Raw genomic sequence first — 18,949 nt, forward strand, 5'->3', positions numbered from 1 at the left:
CGGGAAGGCGTGGCGGTTTTTCCCCCGTGGCTCCGCTATTAGACGGAAAATAAGATTCGTTTTTGCATAATGCCACCGTGACGACGAGCCAAATGGACTTTATCCGAGCCACGTAGCCGGGCAACGAGCGCCTTAGAATTTTTAACAGGCTCGTCACGCGGTGAATCGCCTACCTTGCGTTCGAACGTGTTCATTAATTTAATTTCTTTCCTCCTTTTTTTTTTCTTTTTTCTTTCTTTTCTTTTTTCCCAAGAGAGGGGAAAAAAGTGGCTAAAGTAAACGACATTAGACCGTTTCCGTGCCGTAATTAGAGGTCCAGGGGGGGGAGGGCGCGCAAGGGTTAAAAATTACGCCGTTTCGGGGTAAATTTTATACTCGGTAGCGATGGGTTCGAGCATCTCGCGAAACGATTCTTGAACTTGGGCTCGAAATTTTTCCGAGGGAGAAGAAGTGGAAACAATTCGTTTGGGGTTTCTTTGGTGTCATTGCGTGATTCGTAAAAAAATCATACGAAAGTATCTTAGGTATCTTTTCGATACTTGAACACGCACGATCGTTGGAATTAACCTTAATCGATCCGTAACTGTCTCTAAACTATCCGCTAAAAAAAGTAGACCAAAGAAATCAATCTCGTTAAGAATAATCATCCCTTCGAGAAACCTCATCCTCTCATTAACCCCGAACACCCGTCAGAACCTCCAATTAAAGATCAAACACGGGAGGCCGCGTCGAGAGCAGCGGCTCGTACACCTTCCTAATCGCGGCCTCCTCTCGCATCTGCTTTCCCACACACAAAAGGGACCGAAGTCCTCCTCTCTTCTTGTTTTCTATTTCCTCCGGCCGCGTTATCAAGCCGCGATCACTGAAATCCGGCATCTGTTCCATCGCGGCCGAGAAGAAGAAGAGAAGGATCCGCAGCACGGTGAAAGGAAAGATGGTGGAGGGAAGGAAGAGGCCACGAGATCCCGAGGCACGCACGCATCGTCCGGTGGGGTGCAATCTTGCGGTCCAATCGCGGCCACAAGCCGTTTTTCTAGCCGCGCTTACTCTCGCAGGAAGAAGCCAAGGTGTTCCCGGGCAAGAGAAATTCGTGGAGGAGGAAGGGCCCGCGTTCGTTATCGTCCCTCGAAATCGTCCGAAACCGGGGCCGATCGATGGAATCCGATCGTTCGTTTTTGGGGCGGAGCCGATATACGAGCCAGAAGCGGAGAAGATAAAATGGGGGTATAGATGTATCGCCAAGGGTGCTTTTCTCACCCTTGTTCCTCGACGAGGATCCGATATATCTCGATCGGTGAACGAATTTTTCCAACGAAAATATATATTGACGATGAGAAGAGAAAGAATTCGCATCGAGTCTATGACAAGAAGTGCGGGATTAATATTTGTTGCGCGATTATATATATATTGGCAAGAGTGTGTGTGTGTGTGTGTCCACTTTTCGTTTCGTGGAAGGAAAGAAACGGAAAAGGAATGGCCGTGAGCGCGGTTTAGATAGAAGTCCGCTGCATTATCTGGCTCGGGACACTTGTACGGTAAATGGAATGGTAATTCCGGAAGTGGAACCTTCCGTAAATAGAGATTAAAATATATTCTTCTAGCATAATGCCCGCTTTCCGGCAAAACCGTTGAACACCGTTTAGATAATTTGAAATAAATATTTATGGAAGACAGTTATCCCGGTGGAAATTTTTTTCTTTTTTTTTTTTTGCGGATTATACGCGTGATACGATTTTTGCGTGGAAATATTGCGAGAATAAAAGCTAATTAAGAAATATAGTTCGGGTATATATATTCAGAGTGATATCGACGAAATATAAATTTTTATTTTTATTTATTTTATTTTTTTTTTGAACAGAATTTTCGAGAGATGTGTGATTATTAAAAGGAACGAAAAGTTAGAGGAACGATTAATATTAATTCTGGATCAACTATAAACTAGAAAACGAAGAGAGGTAATTTTTCGACAAATAAAAATTTATTCGCTCACCACGAATAAATTTTTTATTCGATTAAAAACGTATTGACGATCGAGGACGAAAGTCATTTGTATTTTGTTATTTATATCCGATCATACGTGAAATTGTGCTTATTAATCGATCCGCGCCAACAAGTCGGGAGGATTTTTAACGATTCTATTTTTAACCGTGATATATAAATACAGCACGGGGAAGGAGGAAATTTTAATTTATTTAACAGCGGGGTTATTTCACGCTCCGAGACGCCTCTTCGAGTTTACTTAATTTGAAGAATCTCTTTCACGCAACCCCAAGTGCCCGGATCTGCATGACCTGCATTTATATTTAATCGTGATTTAAGGGGGACGCCGAGGAAACCCTATACGAGACCATTATTTATTAAGTGACCGAGCTTTGAGGTTTGGTTTACGCATCAAAACATAAATATCATAGAAATATGGAGGGATCCTTGCTCCTGATTAAAAGGAGATGCAATGTTTATCTCGTGCCCAACCAGACTGCTAAAATCCTTTCAACTTTCAACCGATGAAAAATTCATCGTCAAATATTTCATTTCTACGATTCTACGCGAAATACACCTTCTCCCTCCTCTTCATTCCCAACTTATTTAAATATACAATCGTCCAAATATTATCTACCGCGTGTATTTTATCATCCTTACCTAATCCTTATCAAATCTTGTAAAATCAAACGAATTTTGCAGACCGATTGATAAATACAAAAAAAACAGATATATTTATCAAAATCACTAATCCAATAAATCGTGCAAAACGAATATTCCAGAGATCACTATTAAAAGAAAAACCTCCAAAATTCTGTAAAAACCCTGAAACCTCCCGCTTACTTCTCGTTTCCCCAAACCTTATACATCGCCAATTATCATCCCCTGGTCACAAATATGAGTTATCGGTCACGATCCACCAGCGAGATTACATTCAACTCCTCCATTATTCCCTATAATAAATAATGCACCGCTCGATTCCTCTCCCACTGTAGAGAAAGCAATCGCGGGGAATCGGGGAGGAGAGGGTGGTTGCACAGTTCGTAGGCGTGTGTCATTCGCATAGCGACGGTGGTCGAGCGTGAAAACCTTGGTCTTATCTACGTGGAGCTTATGAGGAGGGTGGAAAACCCGTGTTGGGGAAGATCGGGGGAGAGAAATAAAAGGATTCGGGATTGCGCGAAAGCCAATCCCCGCTTTGCGAATACAAATTTTACTCGCGTGTATGAATATCTGATATCCACGAGAAGTTTTAACCTTAAAGAGAAGTTAAATTATTAACGACGATCTGTTGCGCGTTCGTTTTTGTCTTGGAAATCGCCAACACGTACGAGAAATATTTAAACGTCGCGATTTTTAAAACACCAAGAAAAACGTGGGCACGTTTAATTCGCAAAATTTGTATTTCGAAAACGAAACGCGCAAATCGAAGAAGAATCGAGGGTCGTTCTCGTGCGTGACTCACAGTGTCGCGGTCACGCCACCCTCGAAAACATCGCGCCACTTCGATGCCCGATATTCCTACGACGACCTCTCCCTCCCTCCCACCCTTCTTTCTACCGCACGACGAACAATCGTTTCAACCCTTGGTGTTTCGCTATCTGGCAAAGCGAAGGAGGGGGTTTGTGCGGGATTGGAAATACCCTCGCGCGTACGACATGCATTATAGATCTTCTCGGTTCGGGCTCGGATTAAAGGAGGTGGGTGCAGAAATAGTCCTCGGTTGGAAAGGCGATAGCTTTTACGCTCGATGGACGAGTGTACGTGTATTTAAAATATATATGTATATACGGTGTTATTTTTATGAGTATTAAAAATAGAAACACATTTCTCATGTGTAAGTCGGTTGATAAGGAACGTGGCTTAACGTGGTTCTGATTTTTTTCCTCCTTTTTCTCTTCTAATCGTAATTTACATATATAAAGAGAGATTGCGATATCGATGCGCTACTCGCGAAATGAGTCTAATCTAGTAAGAAAATGATTTCATATTTAATTAGAGATAATGGAGAGAATTTCGTTTAAAAAAAAAAAAGAAGAAGAAGAAGAAAAGTATTAAACAATTTGCACGAGTTTTCGAATTTTGTACCGAGTATCGCATAAATACATTTTATATTTCGAATTAAAAGAAAATATTATTACGCGGATATAAACTGTGTATGAACGTGCGTGTATTTTAAACGGACATGTCTATGGACGACGGCCACTCCTTCGCTCGGGTCTCTACGAATTTTAATGCGTATACCAAGAAAAAGTTGCCAGAGCCTCTGATCCCTGCGCGACAACAATCGACGATAAATAAGCCTATACGACTCGAGAAAGATATGAAATGTGGTTTGCAATTATTCGAGGGTGTGTCGGGGGTTGAAATGCATATAGTGTTTTTTCGCTCGGGCAGTTAGAAAAAGATATTCGATGGATGATTATTCGCGCTACCTATAAAAATATAAATGAAGGAAGTGGTAATAATCTTCTAACCAGTGACGTTCAGAATCGTATCTGGTTAGAATCGAAATAATAGGCATACGCGTTTGTTGGCATATACTTTGCTATCGCAATCTATCGTATCTGGTACAAGTAAAATAATACTAACTCTTTTCTCTTTTCCTGTTCTTTTTCTTCTCCCATGTGTATATAAAATATTTGAAACTCTCACGATTCCGTGTACGAGCCGAAAAAAAAAAAAAAATACACTAAAATATCCACTTTACATTTTTAAGTACTACGCGACAACGTTGGTCAAACAATTGTGTAACCAAAGCATACTTGTTCGATCTTAAAATACAGCACGCGCTAGACGAAAAAAAAAAAAAAAAAACTTAAAACACTCGATTAATCTTGGTAACAATCCATCTTATGTAATAATCCGAGTCTCGTATCAAAAAGATAAATTTTACTTTCGTCTATTAAATTTCATCCAATTATTCTTTCCCCCTTTTAATTATATCGTTGAAAATAAAACCCATAAAGCCTTTGCTTATCCTCGACGAGTCATTGTCTTTTATCCATTCCACGCTTTCGGCATACATTTACAATAATCCGTAAACGACAACCGTAAATAGGCTGATCTGCAATTACAATGGATCCACTTAACGCGCTATAAATTACAAAGTGACGTCCGCTTGAATTGCGAAAATCATTCTTTTCGCGTCTGGATAAGAAAAAGTTTCTTTTCTCATCTCGGTCCAATTCTGGCCGGCCGTATTCCGGAAGTTGCCGCAAAGGAGACAAGCCTGAATTGGTGGCTATTTAATTAGCGACTCCTCGAAAGGCGATGAGTTTCCGCTATTTCTTTCCCTCTTCCTCTTTCTTTCGTTCTTTGTAAGAAAGTATATAAGCGCGCGGATGGCGATTCGTCGTTGGAACGAATAATAACGCGAGACGAGCTCGATAATTAGTTCTCATTGATATCGAGCAATAGAGATACCGGGTGGTCTGTCAGAAATAGAACGATATGAACGTTTAATGGGCCCGCAAGTCGGATAAAATACGGGAATAATCTTGTTTATTTGATTGGTTCGAGGAAATGAAATCGTCGTGAGAGCCCCCTTTGTTTTAGTTTTATAAGTGGAATCCTCTTAATCGATTTAATTGATATTATTATTAGTTACATTTAGTAAGATGATTACGTACTAATGAATTTTTCCTAATAATACATAAATTTAACTGTTGGTTACGTTTATATTAAATTTTGAAACCAGTGAGATTGTAAAAGATTGTTCATATTTGATATCAATGGATACATTCATAGCTGATCATGTGAATTGAAATTGATAAATTGATAGCTGATATTTGAAGATAAAAAAAGAAATAATCGCGCTTAAAATGATGAACTGAAATAATATTAAAAATTCAGTTGAATTAAAATTTTTGTAAGTTATAAAATATTACATTTACTAAAAATTTATATTAATAATATTATAAATTTAAAAATTAAAAATGTGATATTTTATAAATTAAATTCCTTTTAATACGTTTATATTATTTTATATTAAATAAATTATTGGACTGCGAATGAAGCGAATGTATCAAAAAGAATCTATTAATGACTATTCGATGGTTTAGATAGATCATGTGGTATAAAGAAAATCGGAAAAAGGGGAACCAGAAATTCAAAATTGAAACTCTCTCGACCGTCCGTTTATTTCTTAAATTAATCCCGGCTTAAAGTCGGATTTTCTTCGCGATATCGATCGTCCTTTGCAATCGTGTCACTCGTCGCACGGTTCACTGAATAAATCGTTCTCCGTTCACGTCGCTAATAAATATGTATCGTAAATCCATCGAGAAAGAAAGAGAAAGAGAGAGAGAGAAAAAGAGAGAGAAAATTTGATATGGTGTATCAGACTAGTCGATTTTTCGGTATATGAGGCCACGGTGTTTTATAAAGTATAATTTCACTACATACACACCGAGAGACCACGCTATACACAATGTACGCCGTTATGTCACACACGAGACCGTTTTAACTTTCAAACGCGATCCTAATATCAGATATCGAGGAAATCGATAACCATCTTGCCGCTTTCGACTCCATTAATTGCTCGTGAATGTTGGAAATTGATTTTTTAAAACTCTATTCTCGTGTACTTATGTGTATCTATCGTCATTCTATCCTACATATCACTACCTATAATACGATTAGTCAAGTACGAAGTCTGATAAACGTTCGATCATAAAAATATTTTACAATTATAAGAAAGAACGGGAATGCGAACAATTAGGAATGGAATTCCGCTTACAAATGCGTTTTAAGCAGTTTCGCAGGCGTAGATTGCTCGAAATTAAAAAATGAAAGGAAAAAACGACGTAAAATATTTTCCCTCCAATAGATCGATATACATAGCTATTGCGCATGTCACGTAATTGCTTCTTTACGTCGACATTTTGAAATATAGTTTGATAAAGCGATGCCTATTGCGATGAATTATTAAAAATCTGTCATAACGACAGAAAAAGATGTTAAAGTATCCAAAAGTATCTTAGAACAACGTTTTTTCTTATATTTAATAATTTTAGTTCGATAAGAACGATGTTTCGATATGTATATATTGATATTTACGACGCAAAAGGAAAAAAAACTCACCGGTTTCGTCGTGGCTCGTTGACGACGCTTTCAACTTCGTCTTGAATGTCGTGTCAGCCACTTGGAACCACTAGTTTTCCACTTTAACGAGTTAAACTTGGAGTTTGTCTTCAATATGACACAGTTTAAAGTATTTTCACAGCACATCGACGTTTACTTCGTCGCACTTAATTGGATCGCGAACTCCGACACGTCAGAACGAAACGGGAAACGAAGACCGTGCTGCCACCTTCAGGCGGAGTCGCGAAGTTGTTACGCAAAAGATAGGCGGGAAACCATTACCAATACGAAAGGTAACTACAACATATATGAATATAAATTAATTGTTTAAATTAATTAGAAAGTAAATAAATATTAAGTATAAATATAATTGAATAAATAGAATAATTATACGTTACGTTTACGCCAGATGAATCGGGATTTCCATAAAATTAGATTTTATTAATTTCTTTTTTTACAATAAGACAACAATCTCTATTGCGTATTTGTAGTATGTATAAAAATTAATTTACATACTCGTTAGAAGTAATGAGAAAGGATATATTAAGCTCGAAGTTACAGTTTATTCCACCGGTAACAAAAAATACGGAATCGTGGAGAGAACTTTCTTGCATAAGCGTCGTTATAACATTGAATTACAAGAAACGGAAACAAGAGAGGGAAAAGAAAAAAGACGTTAATATTACAAAAATTAACAATTACAGTTAGCTTTCACCGCTGTAACTTCCCGTTGGAAAAAGTTTCAGCGTTTCCACGCCTCTCGCATACGAAAATAATTAGAATCGTGCAACTAATCCTGACATAAAATAACATATAGCACCTGAACTTCGAGAACCACCGTAGCCGCAAAAATTTAATGATTTTGAAAAGCTTTCTATAACGAATCTACTTAATTATTGGAATGGAACATCACCACATGCATATCCACGATGTTTTCAGAGATAATCGAAATTGCTCGTTCGTTTAACAACGTGACGGTCGTTCGCGGGAAAAAAAGAAGAAATATATATATATATATATATATTTATATAGAAATATATATATATATATATATAATATATCATCGTTAAAATACAAAAAGAACATAGAAGACTCGAGAACAAAAAGTTTTCCATTCTTGGAAACTTTCTTCGTCGATTTCGTTCGCAATCGAAGATCTTGTCGATCCGATCGATAAAGCGGATCGAAACGATCGTCTGTGCATAATTTATACGTACACATACACGAAAAACATCTCGCGTAACGAAGTAAAATGAAACGCACGAGATTCTCGAGATTGAATTAAAACGAATCGAGATAACTGGGATTAATGCCTCTCGTCGAGGCGAGAAAGTTTGATTAATTTGGAGATCGGCGCGACCGATCTCTCCAGAGCTGGTTAACTTATAATTGCCAACTTTCTAGCGGAAACACGAGGGGACGACACGGTGGTTCGGTCGTGAAAATTAAAAAAAAGGAAAATCGGCGTGTGTGAGTGTGAGTCCTATTAGAAGTAGAGCTTATCCTATTAAACAGAGCTTATTCAATGCTCGTTACATCTTTTTTACCATCGTACCCCTACGATGCCCAGCATAATTCTTCAAACGTTAGACGCGTGTCTCGTTCGATGATCATCATCTTTGAACGATAAGCTCGTGGTTATTATTATTAAACTAGAAAGAATGTGGAGGTAGCGCGTCAGATCGTTCTCGCACATTTGGGCGACACATTTGTCAAAAATTTCTCGCATCGTTCTGAAGTTACAGTTCTGAAGAAGTACCAGCCTTAGTACTTTCACCTCCGTTTCCTCCAGTTGTACTATCATCGTGAACACCATCTTTCGTCACCTCTTGGTTAACACTTGATTAATGGATAATTTACTGGCAAGTAAAGGGCTAATCTCGCAGATTAGTTCTTACACATCGCTCCAAGTTCCCCATATCCCGAAGGACAAGAGGAAGAAGAAAAAAAAGGAAATAGGAAGGAACTTGGATGGTAAGAGAACTTGCAGCACCTTTTTCTTTTCTTTTCTTTTTTTTTTTTAGCCTGAAATCGCATCGAACCAATCTCTCACGATGTTTCTTCGAATCGAGCCAGCGAAATCGTTATATCTATACGTGTACTCTGTGTGATATATATATATATATGAAAATACGAAATGATGAACTCCTCGTTAGTTCCTTTTGCTCGAGTTAATCAGATACTTGCAGCAATGAGTGAGCAAGTGCTTTTCACCGGTGATGTCATGCGGCACGTTTGTCGGATTGGTCGATTCCCTTGTATAAATATCAAGCCCATACTGGCCCTCCTCTGGAAAGCTGATCGAGAATGTCACCACGTCGTCGTCGGCGATTGAATGCGTGACGTATTTGGACAACCGTTTTTCCTCGATACCATTTTTGTGCAGCGTCGCCATGAAGTCGGTCAGCGATCTCGACATTCGGAATTGGATTTCCAACTCGCGGCCAGCGAACACCAATGCCTCCTGATGGATCGAAAAGATGTAAAAGGAATGATTGGATTATGCGTTATAGTTAATTTATTAATAATCGAAAAGATAAGAAAGTATCTGAAACCAGGGAATTCGAATCCTTGATTTGACAGCTCTACTTAAAAATGCGGAAGACAAGTTACGAAAAGTTACCTAGAAAATATAAATAGCTCGTGGAGAAGAGCATGAAGGAAATAATTTAAAAAAATAGTGTGTCGCGCGCGTATACCTGATGGGTTATTGGTATGAGACCGAAGAGCCTGGTGGCTTTCGTGGGGCCCCATTCGCCGCTCGCGCAGTCGGGCAACGGCACCATCACCGTTTGCAATTCCTCGCAAGCGATTTTAAATTTGCACACGCTCTTGAACTTCATCGGCTCCCCGGTCAAGTATTCCTTCGGCGTGACAGCGTTGGCAAATATGTCAAGGAGGAAAGCTCCTGAGCAGGGCGCGTGAACACGGAACGCGACGATATTCCCGACGACGGACTGCATAACAAAGGATAAATTTTCCAAAATAAAATACGATAAAAATTCTTCGAGGAATTTATCCAGAGAACGTCACGTGTACCAGTGAAAATAAGGTATTTTGTCAACCGCTATCTGGTCGAACGTCTCTAAGGGATCGAGAGATCGGTCATCAAATCAAACATTGAAAATCAAAATTTGAGAAACGTATCGATAACATCGTAAACGATGTTCGAACGGATCTGTTACTTTACCGAATTTCTTCATTAATTAATTTCACTTGGCTAGCAATCATTGACGAAACTCCTAGATTTCCCCGTTTGATTAAATTTTTCTAATTATTTATACACGGAAACGCGATTGATGGATAATTATAATTGAAAAAATTTTCGTTCGCCAAATTTCTTGGTCAAGTTACCTGCATGACGAAACGTTTCAACGACACGCCGTCGTAACCGTCCCCATCGTTGTCGTAGAATTTCAAGTTGTAATGGAAAATGAGAGACGATTGCATGTGAGCCGGCATGGCTATCCTCACGGTCGCAGCACCCGTGGAATCCGTGTACATGACTGCGTTCGTGTTCGTGTCCGGAAAGTAGAGGCCGTACCTGTCGAATTTCCACGTTCGAATCGTGTTGTAATCCTCTCCTCGCGATAACGGATCATCAGATTTCTATTTTTCTTTTTTTTTTTTTTTTTTTTTTACCTGAAGAACAAGGAGCGCACGAAAGGCAGCTCCTCGAAATCTTTGAGGGAGATCGGTTGCTTGAGCAATTGCCACTCCTCTTGAAGAGGGAAGAATTCGTAGATGAATTCTCGCGGGTCCGTGAGGAAGTAATGATCGTCGTATTCGTATCTGCGAAAAATAGAAAGGGATGGATCGAACGGAGCAGAGGGGGGAAAACGTTGTTAACCTCGGTCTTACCTCAGGCTGTCGTTCTTGGCCTTTGGCTGGCCAGGACGAGGAACTTCTTTGGCGTTGACCAGATGTCTTGCCCCCCAATTGCATTGAACGAATCTCCATGCGCCGGCCACGTAAACGGCGTTCCAACTGTTCCGGAATCGATTGTCCTCGAAGCAAACCCCCGGCTGATAGCCGGCCGATTTGCTGTAACCCTTTATCACCACGCAATGCAATCCAGCATAACTGGAAGGAAAGAGAGAAATATCACAACGAACGTCGTATCGAACAATTTGAAAAATTATTATGCCCGATACGCTTTTTGAAGGGGGAAAAAAAATATGGACACACCTTTGGGGATGAATTATTATTTTGGGCGTGTCGTGAGAAAGATCGAGATCAAAGGAAGTTTTACCTGCACAATCGTTTGAACAGAACGTGGTAACTTTCGGTCCCGTGTTTTATTCCTCTCAACAAGCCCATAGGCGTGTCCCCGCGTAAATTCTCGTCGAATTGCATCGTGTTTAGATTCTTCACGGTGATCCATCGGAATATCGTCCTAGCTTTTTCTATATCCGATCCGCATCTGCTCACCAACTGCCGCACCAGATCTGTGAACGTTTTCTGATCCTCCTGCGCCACCTGATTTGTCAAAATGAAAAAAATATACATATAATTCGCAAAAGTATCGATAAAATAATTCTCTAAATGAGATGGATAAAATTTAAAAATAAACCGATAACGAATATTCTCAAATTTTATTCGAAACGCGAAAGGAATGCTGGAATAAAAGATGCCAAATAGAAGAAACGATGACGGGAAATATAACGAATCAGATCAAATTTATGTCATCTTCAACGATTCCAGGAAACTGGAGCAACCTTCTAATAGCGTCGTTCAACGAATATCGAATAACGAATAGCCTCGACACGACACGATCGTAGACGATAAGAGACGGGGCCATCCTTCGAACGAAAGAAAGGTCGTAAATCGATTACGAGTCCTCGTGTATAGGCGCGGATCGGATAAAGAGGCGAGGCCGTGGCGGATATATGAAAATATCCACCGATTCCGTTTTAAAATTCCGCGTGTGTAACCCGCGCTTCTCCCCCTTTCACGAAAGGATGGCGGTGTTAAAGGGGGAGGGGGCTTACCGAAATAGCTATCTGATCCATGTCGGCAAACTCGAGAGGATCGTTGTAGATGTGATACTTGGCGAGGGCTGGGGGTTGTGGGGGTGGAGCACGCGACGGATAAGGCAAAGGCGGCGCTTCCTGGGCATAACCGTCCCCCTCGTCGAGATACAGGCTCTCCTGGCGCATATACTCGCTCCTCGCCTCGTTGATCAGCTCCAACATCTCCGAGCTCTGTTTCTCCACCAGCGCCGCGGTTGCCGCCCTGGAAATTGGATCAAGAAAGGAAATTTTCCAAAATTTCCCCCGATATGTTTAATCGAAACTTGTATCTTGGATTTTACGGAATAAATAAAGTTTGGGAATTCTCTTTTATGATTGAAGAAATTCGATGGAAAATGTTATTACAGGTAGGTAAAATTTTGGATAAATATAGAAGAGATAAGATCGGTAAGTGATGATTTTTCATTCGTAAAGAAATGGAGAGAAAAGTGGTAAAAGGAGGAAAGGCAGTCGGGTTTCTTCCATCCACTTTCTACGATATAAATCTTATCGTGTAAAAAAAATACTTGTTGCGAACACGCGTTTCGAGCACAAGAAAAAAAAAATAAGTAGGTTTTCTCCTCGGATTTCAAGAGGATCGAATGACAAAAATCGCGTGACTTTTCCTTCCTTCCGAATGAATGAAACGAACGTGGAATCGGTTTAATTAGATTTAATAAGTACCGTTCGTGCTCCAACATTTTGCGCGTGAGACTTTCCTTCTTCTTGTCCCTGCGAAGAGTCATGTTCTTCTCCAAGTCCTCTTTCTCCTGTTGAAATTGCTGGGCTCGGGCTCTTCCGCCTTTTTCTCGTTCCCATCTAGCCGATAATTGTTCCAGCTCCTTCTCCCATTCATCCTACTCGATAAACACCAACGATTAGCCTTTCACGATTATAACAATAATTTACACATGGTGAAAAATTAACTCGTTGAGTTATAATAAAATTTCATTGACGAGTTTCCAAATCGTGATATTCATTTATGTATCATTTCATTATGGATTCGAAGATTATTAAGCGATACGAATATAATTTTGTTAATATTAAGAACAAATATACGTACCCTAAATTCCTCTCGAATTCGTCTGTCCTCCTCCTCGCGATGATGAGCGAATTTTCGATAGAGGTCATCCTCCTCTTTACGATGTTTCATCTCCAATCGCGTTTGCTCATCCCGATCCTGATAATTATAACAAGAAAAAGAAACGATCAAGCCTCTTTCTCCTAATTATCAAACGAAAGAAACGTGTTTCTTGCGATCATCATCCGGTTCGCGCGGGAAATTTAAAACGAATCGCTTTCGCGGATTCAACAACTCGAACGAGTTTCACCCAAGAAGAAGAAGAAGAAGAGGAAGAAGAGGTCGCAATTAAAGAAATTCTTCTTCTCTTCTTCTCGTTTATCGAAAAGTCGAGGCTTTAGCGTCCCATAAGCGTTATGGTCGTCCAGTTTTTTGCGTTTCAGTTTGCTTTCACGTCGCTTTCCGGAATGATCAAAGCCGACAAATTGAACAGTTGCATGGGGAGAAAGAGAGAAACGAAAGAGGATGGACGTTCGATGGATTAATCCCATATCTTCGAAGATAAACCGATCTTTCCATTCGTGGAAACGAACGGAGCGTGCCTCGACCATCGTTCGAAAATGGTTTCCCCTCGATTTGGCCTCGAGTTACGCAATTTCCTGCATCGTGTCGGCCGTGTAATAAACTATGAAATACACACAGCCCACGCTACAGTTACGTCAGTGGCGGCGCAAGTTGTTGCGAGAAATAAATAAGGACGATGTTGGAGAGCATTGACATTTCCACGAGTTTTCAATCGGTTGAGAGGATTTTTTGAAGAACGCGATGAAAGAAATTTATCGCATATCTTTGAGTTTGATTAAATTCTTTTTGATAGGATTAATCTTAATTTTTTAATGAAACGGGAATACGAAATGGATATATTTATTTTTTCTTTTTTTTTTTGCGAATGTATTGTATAAAAAGTTGAATAAATTTATAATAAATCAAACCAGGTTATTTGCAATTTGAAATTTGCACGACGAAAAAGATTCTATTTCCATAGTTGAAATCTCTCTCTGTACGGTAAGGAATGTTGCGGTTGTGCTTGCTAAAATTGCTTAGGCTGTCTAAGTTAGACGAGTGTCAGCCTCTCACTGCGACAGGTGCAATTAGCTTTTTTTTTTTTCTAGGAAAAAAGAGAAAGAGACAATAATTTCTCGTAACAACCGACAGACTATTTTGAAATCGATGACCACCGTTCCTCGTCGTTTGCATTCGAGGAATAAAAATTATCCTTGAGACGATGAGACGAAAACCCGCTAATAGAATTAATCTTGTCAATCTGTTTCCTCGAATTTCGTCGAGAAGAAGCACTTTCCTGCGACTTTTTCGCTATATAAACTCGACAAATTTTGCACGATAAAACTATTCGATTTTTGTTTAACGAAATACTTCTAAGAATATAAATTTTCAAATGTCGCTATAATTAAAAATCGAATTTAAAAAACGATAATTCATATTAGATATTTATATTATTAAAATATATATTAAAAATCTATGGAATGCAAAGAGACGAGAAATTCAAAGTTCGATAAAAAGTTCCTTCGTATGTTTATTATATATAAATTTATCAAATAAAGATATTGAGCCAGACAATGGAAAAAAAAAAAAGAAACCAGTGAACACGTTAATAGGATTAATTCGATCAATCTATTTGCCAACGTCGTTAAAGAAGTAATTCTCTCTTCGATGATTGTTCGCGTGACTGGTTAACCAAGATTCCGTCACGAAAGAAATTTCCAACTTCTGTTTGCTTTTTCCTCGAACAGATGTGTTCCATTCGTGGATACGTTTCCGCTAAAATATCGAGTTTTAGCAGAGGTTGTCGCGTCTGGCACAGATTTCCTTCCTCGCGCGTGTAAACGCGGCGCGACATCGAGCCACACTGTGTAAAACTTCGTCTGTTCAATTTCAAGGGAAACGTTCCGTTAATAAACTTTCGTTTGTAAACAGAAAATTCGTATCGATCGATATTCCCCTCCTTCTCTCTGATTCGAAACGAAATTCCACGAAATTTATACAATCAAGATTCTCGCGCTCAACTATTTTTGTTCGCGAAAGAAACAATTTTTAATAATAATAATAATAAAGATACAAATCTCCATTTAAAGTTTCACGTCTGTATTCGTGAAAGGAAAAAAAAGAAAAAAGAAAAAAGAAGAGGAAGAATTTGCATGATAAAGACGCGCGATCGATCACCACGTGCCGATCGATCTTTCCAATCGACGCGGCGGATCTCACCGAAAAAGGAGAGAAAAGAAAGTAACAATAAAATCGATAGACACGGTCGCACGATTGACCGATTCCAATTAACATCCGTGGGTCGTTGGTTGGACGCGAAGGCGCCGTGAGAGGCGAGCCACAATCGCTGTTTAAAACAGGATACGCACACGGTGTCCCCCTCGGCTCTTCCCTCCTCACTCTTTCCAGCCAACGATTCTCTAATTAACCGTGAGCCGCGGGTACCGCAAGCGGAAACGACTCTCTGGGTCCGCGCGAGCTTTCCTTCGCGTCCACGTGAAAATAAGACGCGTTCTTCCGTGGCAACTGTTCGAATAACGTTCACGAGGACGTTCGCGGCCATTGTTCTCGGATCTGCCGGAAACGGGTTGTGCCCGCGCGAAGAAAGTCGCCTCGTGGAACCTTGACAGAGGAGGAACGCGAAAGCGCGGAGAGAAATTTTCACTTCGTTGGATCTGAATTTTTTTAATTTTTTTTTTACGAGTTCGAAAATTTTACCTACGTCGTTCGATTTTGTTTTGGAAGAAAATGTTTCCGTAATTTTATTAAATTTTATTATTAAATTCTAAATATTTTGGGGTTAAAAAAAATTTTGTGGCAGCAAGACAAATTTTAAATGGAACGGTACATGTTTGATATTATAAATAATGTCAGAATTTTTCATAAGATTTGAGTAAGAGGTTTAAAATTATTTTTATATCGGTACAATTTTCTCTCTCGGAATTTTCATCAAAAAAAAAAAAAATATCTCGCAAACTTCTTTAATAAGCTTCTTTCTCGCCCGATCTTTGCGATTCTTCACGCTTCGCGTGCCGCGGTCGTCGCCAATTTCTTGCGATCTTCGATCGCTCGAACGGTGGATCGATTCATGGTTCCAAGAATCATAGAGATCGACACGGTAGTTCTTCATCTATCGACCGAGGAGAACGATCGTCGAGAATTTACGAGCGGTCGATAATTGGGGGACCGCGTGGGCAAATCCGATCTCGGGCGTGCCATTATTTTTTTTTTCTTCTCCTCTTTCTTTTTTTTTTTTTTTTTTATCTTACTTCTTCGTGGACGTAGAAAGTATGATCTAACGGTCCCATCCAACGCGCCACTGATCATCATCCGTTCAAATAAAATGGAAACGAAACGAAATTCACGTGTTGAAAGGTGTACGAAGAATTCCGTAATCTTCGACTCGAAGTATTGGAAAATGGAATGTAAAGACAGTCTAATTTTACAAATTTATCAGAGCAGAAAGGTGAATAATCTTTGAACGTGCTTCATGGTCACGTGGATGTAAATTGCATAGACGGTGGTTAGACCGGTGAAAAATTATAATTACCCTGAAATTTTTAGCCAGGAATATCTAACGCAAATTAGATCGTCCCTAATCTCATTTTAAACGCATTTTATCCACCTATTTTCGATCCCCTTTGATCGAAATTTTATTCAATAATTAATTTTTATCGTTTTGCTTATTCTCGAAATATGTTTCAAAAACCGGTGTCTCGTACTCGTGAAACGACGAATTTCAAAAAATTTTCTACTTCGATGTATCGAGGGATGGAGGATCGAGGAGTTAGTTCACCGTTCCTCGTCAACGTCTGTTAACCGGAAACGAGGTGTTGCGGAGAAACGGCCGTGCACGACCCTGCCTCGATGCCCACGCTACTTTCGTTTCGTAAGAGCGTGCACGCAGGTAGGCTGACATTCACGAAATACTATAAATAACGTCCGTAGCCGGCGGGAGGCGTTTTGCTGGATGTGCACGCGAAAGCGGATTGAGAGAAAACGCGGCGGCCGATAGTGGAGCGACTAGCGGCTCGGCCTTCTTCTTCGTCTTCTTCTTCCTAGCCCCGGCCAGCATGGGAAAAGCAGACGGCATTCTCATTTTCATGTAGGGCCCGTCTCAACCGCGGTACACATTCCTCGTTTGTCAATTCGATCCGCGCATGAAAGTCGGTGGAATCCTGGTCCACATTCCAACGGCAGTCGGAAATTTTCGAGCATTTTCTCATTAGGGAACGACGTTGCACAATCGAAGAATTTGCCACCAATTGTACCGCGTCCAATATTCTCCACGCGTCGAAATATCTCTCGTTTTTGTGCAAACTCTCGGAAAACTGGACGAGAGTTTGAGTTGAATTTTGTTCGAATACGATCGAATAGGGGATGAAGAGTGGGGGATACAACGTCGAACAGAGATAATATACTCCGTTCGAATGCTAGCCAAATGTTGGAATTACAAAAAAGGATGGAAGGTATTTTATTCGATGTTACAAATTTAGTATTATTTTTTGTCTCCGAAGGAATTACAATTTAATCTGTTCCATTTTAATATCTTTGTTGTTTTATTCACCGCGTAAGATGAACGAATTGAGATAAATTGAGTCGAAATGTAAGATAGTAATTATCTTTGGTAGCTAACCGACATTAGAATCTTATCTTCGACGTTAACCGACGTTAATTGGGCACGTTGATTGGTTAATCGCAAGCACAGCATCGACGAGCTTCTACGAGGTATTATTCGTAGAAAGAGTTTGTTGTTAATCGTTTAGATGGGATGGGATTATAATCCAAGAGAACCGAAACGTTCGTGATCCAATGGCGATTCCGAGTAAATAACCGAGAAAATCGTGAAATTCAAATTTTCCATTATTTTTAACTCGTGCTGGTTTTAATCTTAAAACCTTATTCTTCGAAATAATTTTCAATTCGATCGTGTAAAAATTTTTTTAAAAATACCACGTTCGCGCGCCACTTAACAAAAAAAGAAAAAAGAAAAAGATACTTTCGGAATAAACTACTTTCAAGTCTCAATTTAAAGTTACCCAACTCCGTTACGACATTGCAACTCGAAAGAGACGCGGTGCAACATCTCCATATAAGACGCCCCATCTTTTCATCGCGCCATTTTTACCTAAAGAATCAGCAACAATCTCGTCTCGATCGATCTCCAACTTTTAATCTATCGTTGAATCGAAAAAGAAAGGAAAAAAAAAAAAAATCGAAATTCCACTCAGCGGCAACAGGTCAAAGCGGCAAAGTTAATAACATTTCGATAAAACGATCGGCGACGATTAAAAAAAATGCCTTACGGTTTTAATTACGCGTGGCGTTGAAACAGAGAGGTAACCCATTCCCAATATGGCGGTGACCGTGACGAATGATTTCACCGGACTATGCGAATGACTCACCAGATAATAATCGATGGGCTTCTCGCGTGCCTTGCTGTAGCCCTTCTGAAGCTCGGTCTGCTTAAGGGCATGGGCGATGTGAAGCGCGCTCGCGTCGAATCTCCCATACTGGTAGCTCCCGTCCCCGGAATAATTATAGTTGTAAGGCGAGGACGCCCCTCCGCCGGAGTTACCATGAGGATCACGATGGGACGAATTGGTGGCCGGCGGTGAACCGTGTCCGTTCAGGTGCCTGGCACAATTAGGCGAGTCTACATTATCGTAACTGGAACAAAATTATGCAACGGGTGTTGAGGGGGGCCAGGGTCGTAATCGTGAATCTTCTGTTCAGAACGGCGAGAGATTATGACGAAGATGCGCAGAAAGAGAAGACAATGAACGCG

The 18,949-nt window shown here is 40.0% G+C and overlaps 1 protein-coding gene and 1 long non-coding RNA gene across 7 annotated transcripts in view; both read right to left on the reverse strand.

Annotated features, from left to right (window-relative positions):
- LOC147657307 (uncharacterized) overlaps positions 1 to 7,293 on the reverse strand; it is a 173,679-nt gene extending 166,386 nt beyond the window's left edge. For all 3 annotated transcript variants that reach the window (XR_015292689.1, XR_015292690.1, XR_015292691.1), the window contains exon 1: positions 7,066 to 7,293. This is a non-coding gene — a long non-coding RNA (uncharacterized LOC147657307). The remainder of the gene's footprint in view (positions 1 to 7,065) is intronic.
- A 192-nt stretch (positions 7,294 to 7,485) lies between these two features.
- The window catches only part of Hil (peptidase hillarin), a 33,772-nt gene continuing 22,308 nt past the window's right edge, over positions 7,486 to 18,949 (reverse strand). For 3 of the 4 annotated variants that reach the window (XM_086910541.1, XM_086910539.1, XM_086910542.1), the window contains 10 exons: positions 18,567 to 18,831; positions 13,141 to 13,257; positions 12,762 to 12,934; positions 12,057 to 12,300; positions 11,318 to 11,544; positions 10,927 to 11,148; positions 10,708 to 10,857; positions 10,420 to 10,609; positions 9,765 to 10,022; positions 7,486 to 9,529 (listed from right to left, as the gene is read on the reverse strand). In XM_086910541.1, the coding sequence (XP_086766667.1) occupies positions 9,218 to 9,529; positions 9,765 to 10,022; positions 10,420 to 10,609; positions 10,708 to 10,857; positions 10,927 to 11,148; positions 11,318 to 11,544; positions 12,057 to 12,300; positions 12,762 to 12,934; positions 13,141 to 13,257; positions 18,567 to 18,831 (2,158 nt within the window). In that variant the 3' untranslated portion in view covers positions 7,486 to 9,217. The remainder of the gene's footprint in view (positions 9,530 to 9,764; positions 10,023 to 10,419; positions 10,610 to 10,707; positions 10,858 to 10,926; positions 11,149 to 11,317; positions 11,545 to 12,056; positions 12,301 to 12,761; positions 12,935 to 13,140; positions 13,258 to 18,566; positions 18,832 to 18,949) is intronic. The other variant, XM_086910540.1, reaches the window with a different exon arrangement.

The sequence above is a fragment of the Apis florea genome, unplaced genomic scaffold (assembly GCF_048593485.1).
Source record: "Apis florea isolate Af1SG1 unplaced genomic scaffold, ASM4859348v1 contig_3193_pilon, whole genome shotgun sequence".
Classification (NCBI taxonomy): Eukaryota; Metazoa; Arthropoda; class Insecta; order Hymenoptera; family Apidae; genus Apis; species Apis florea.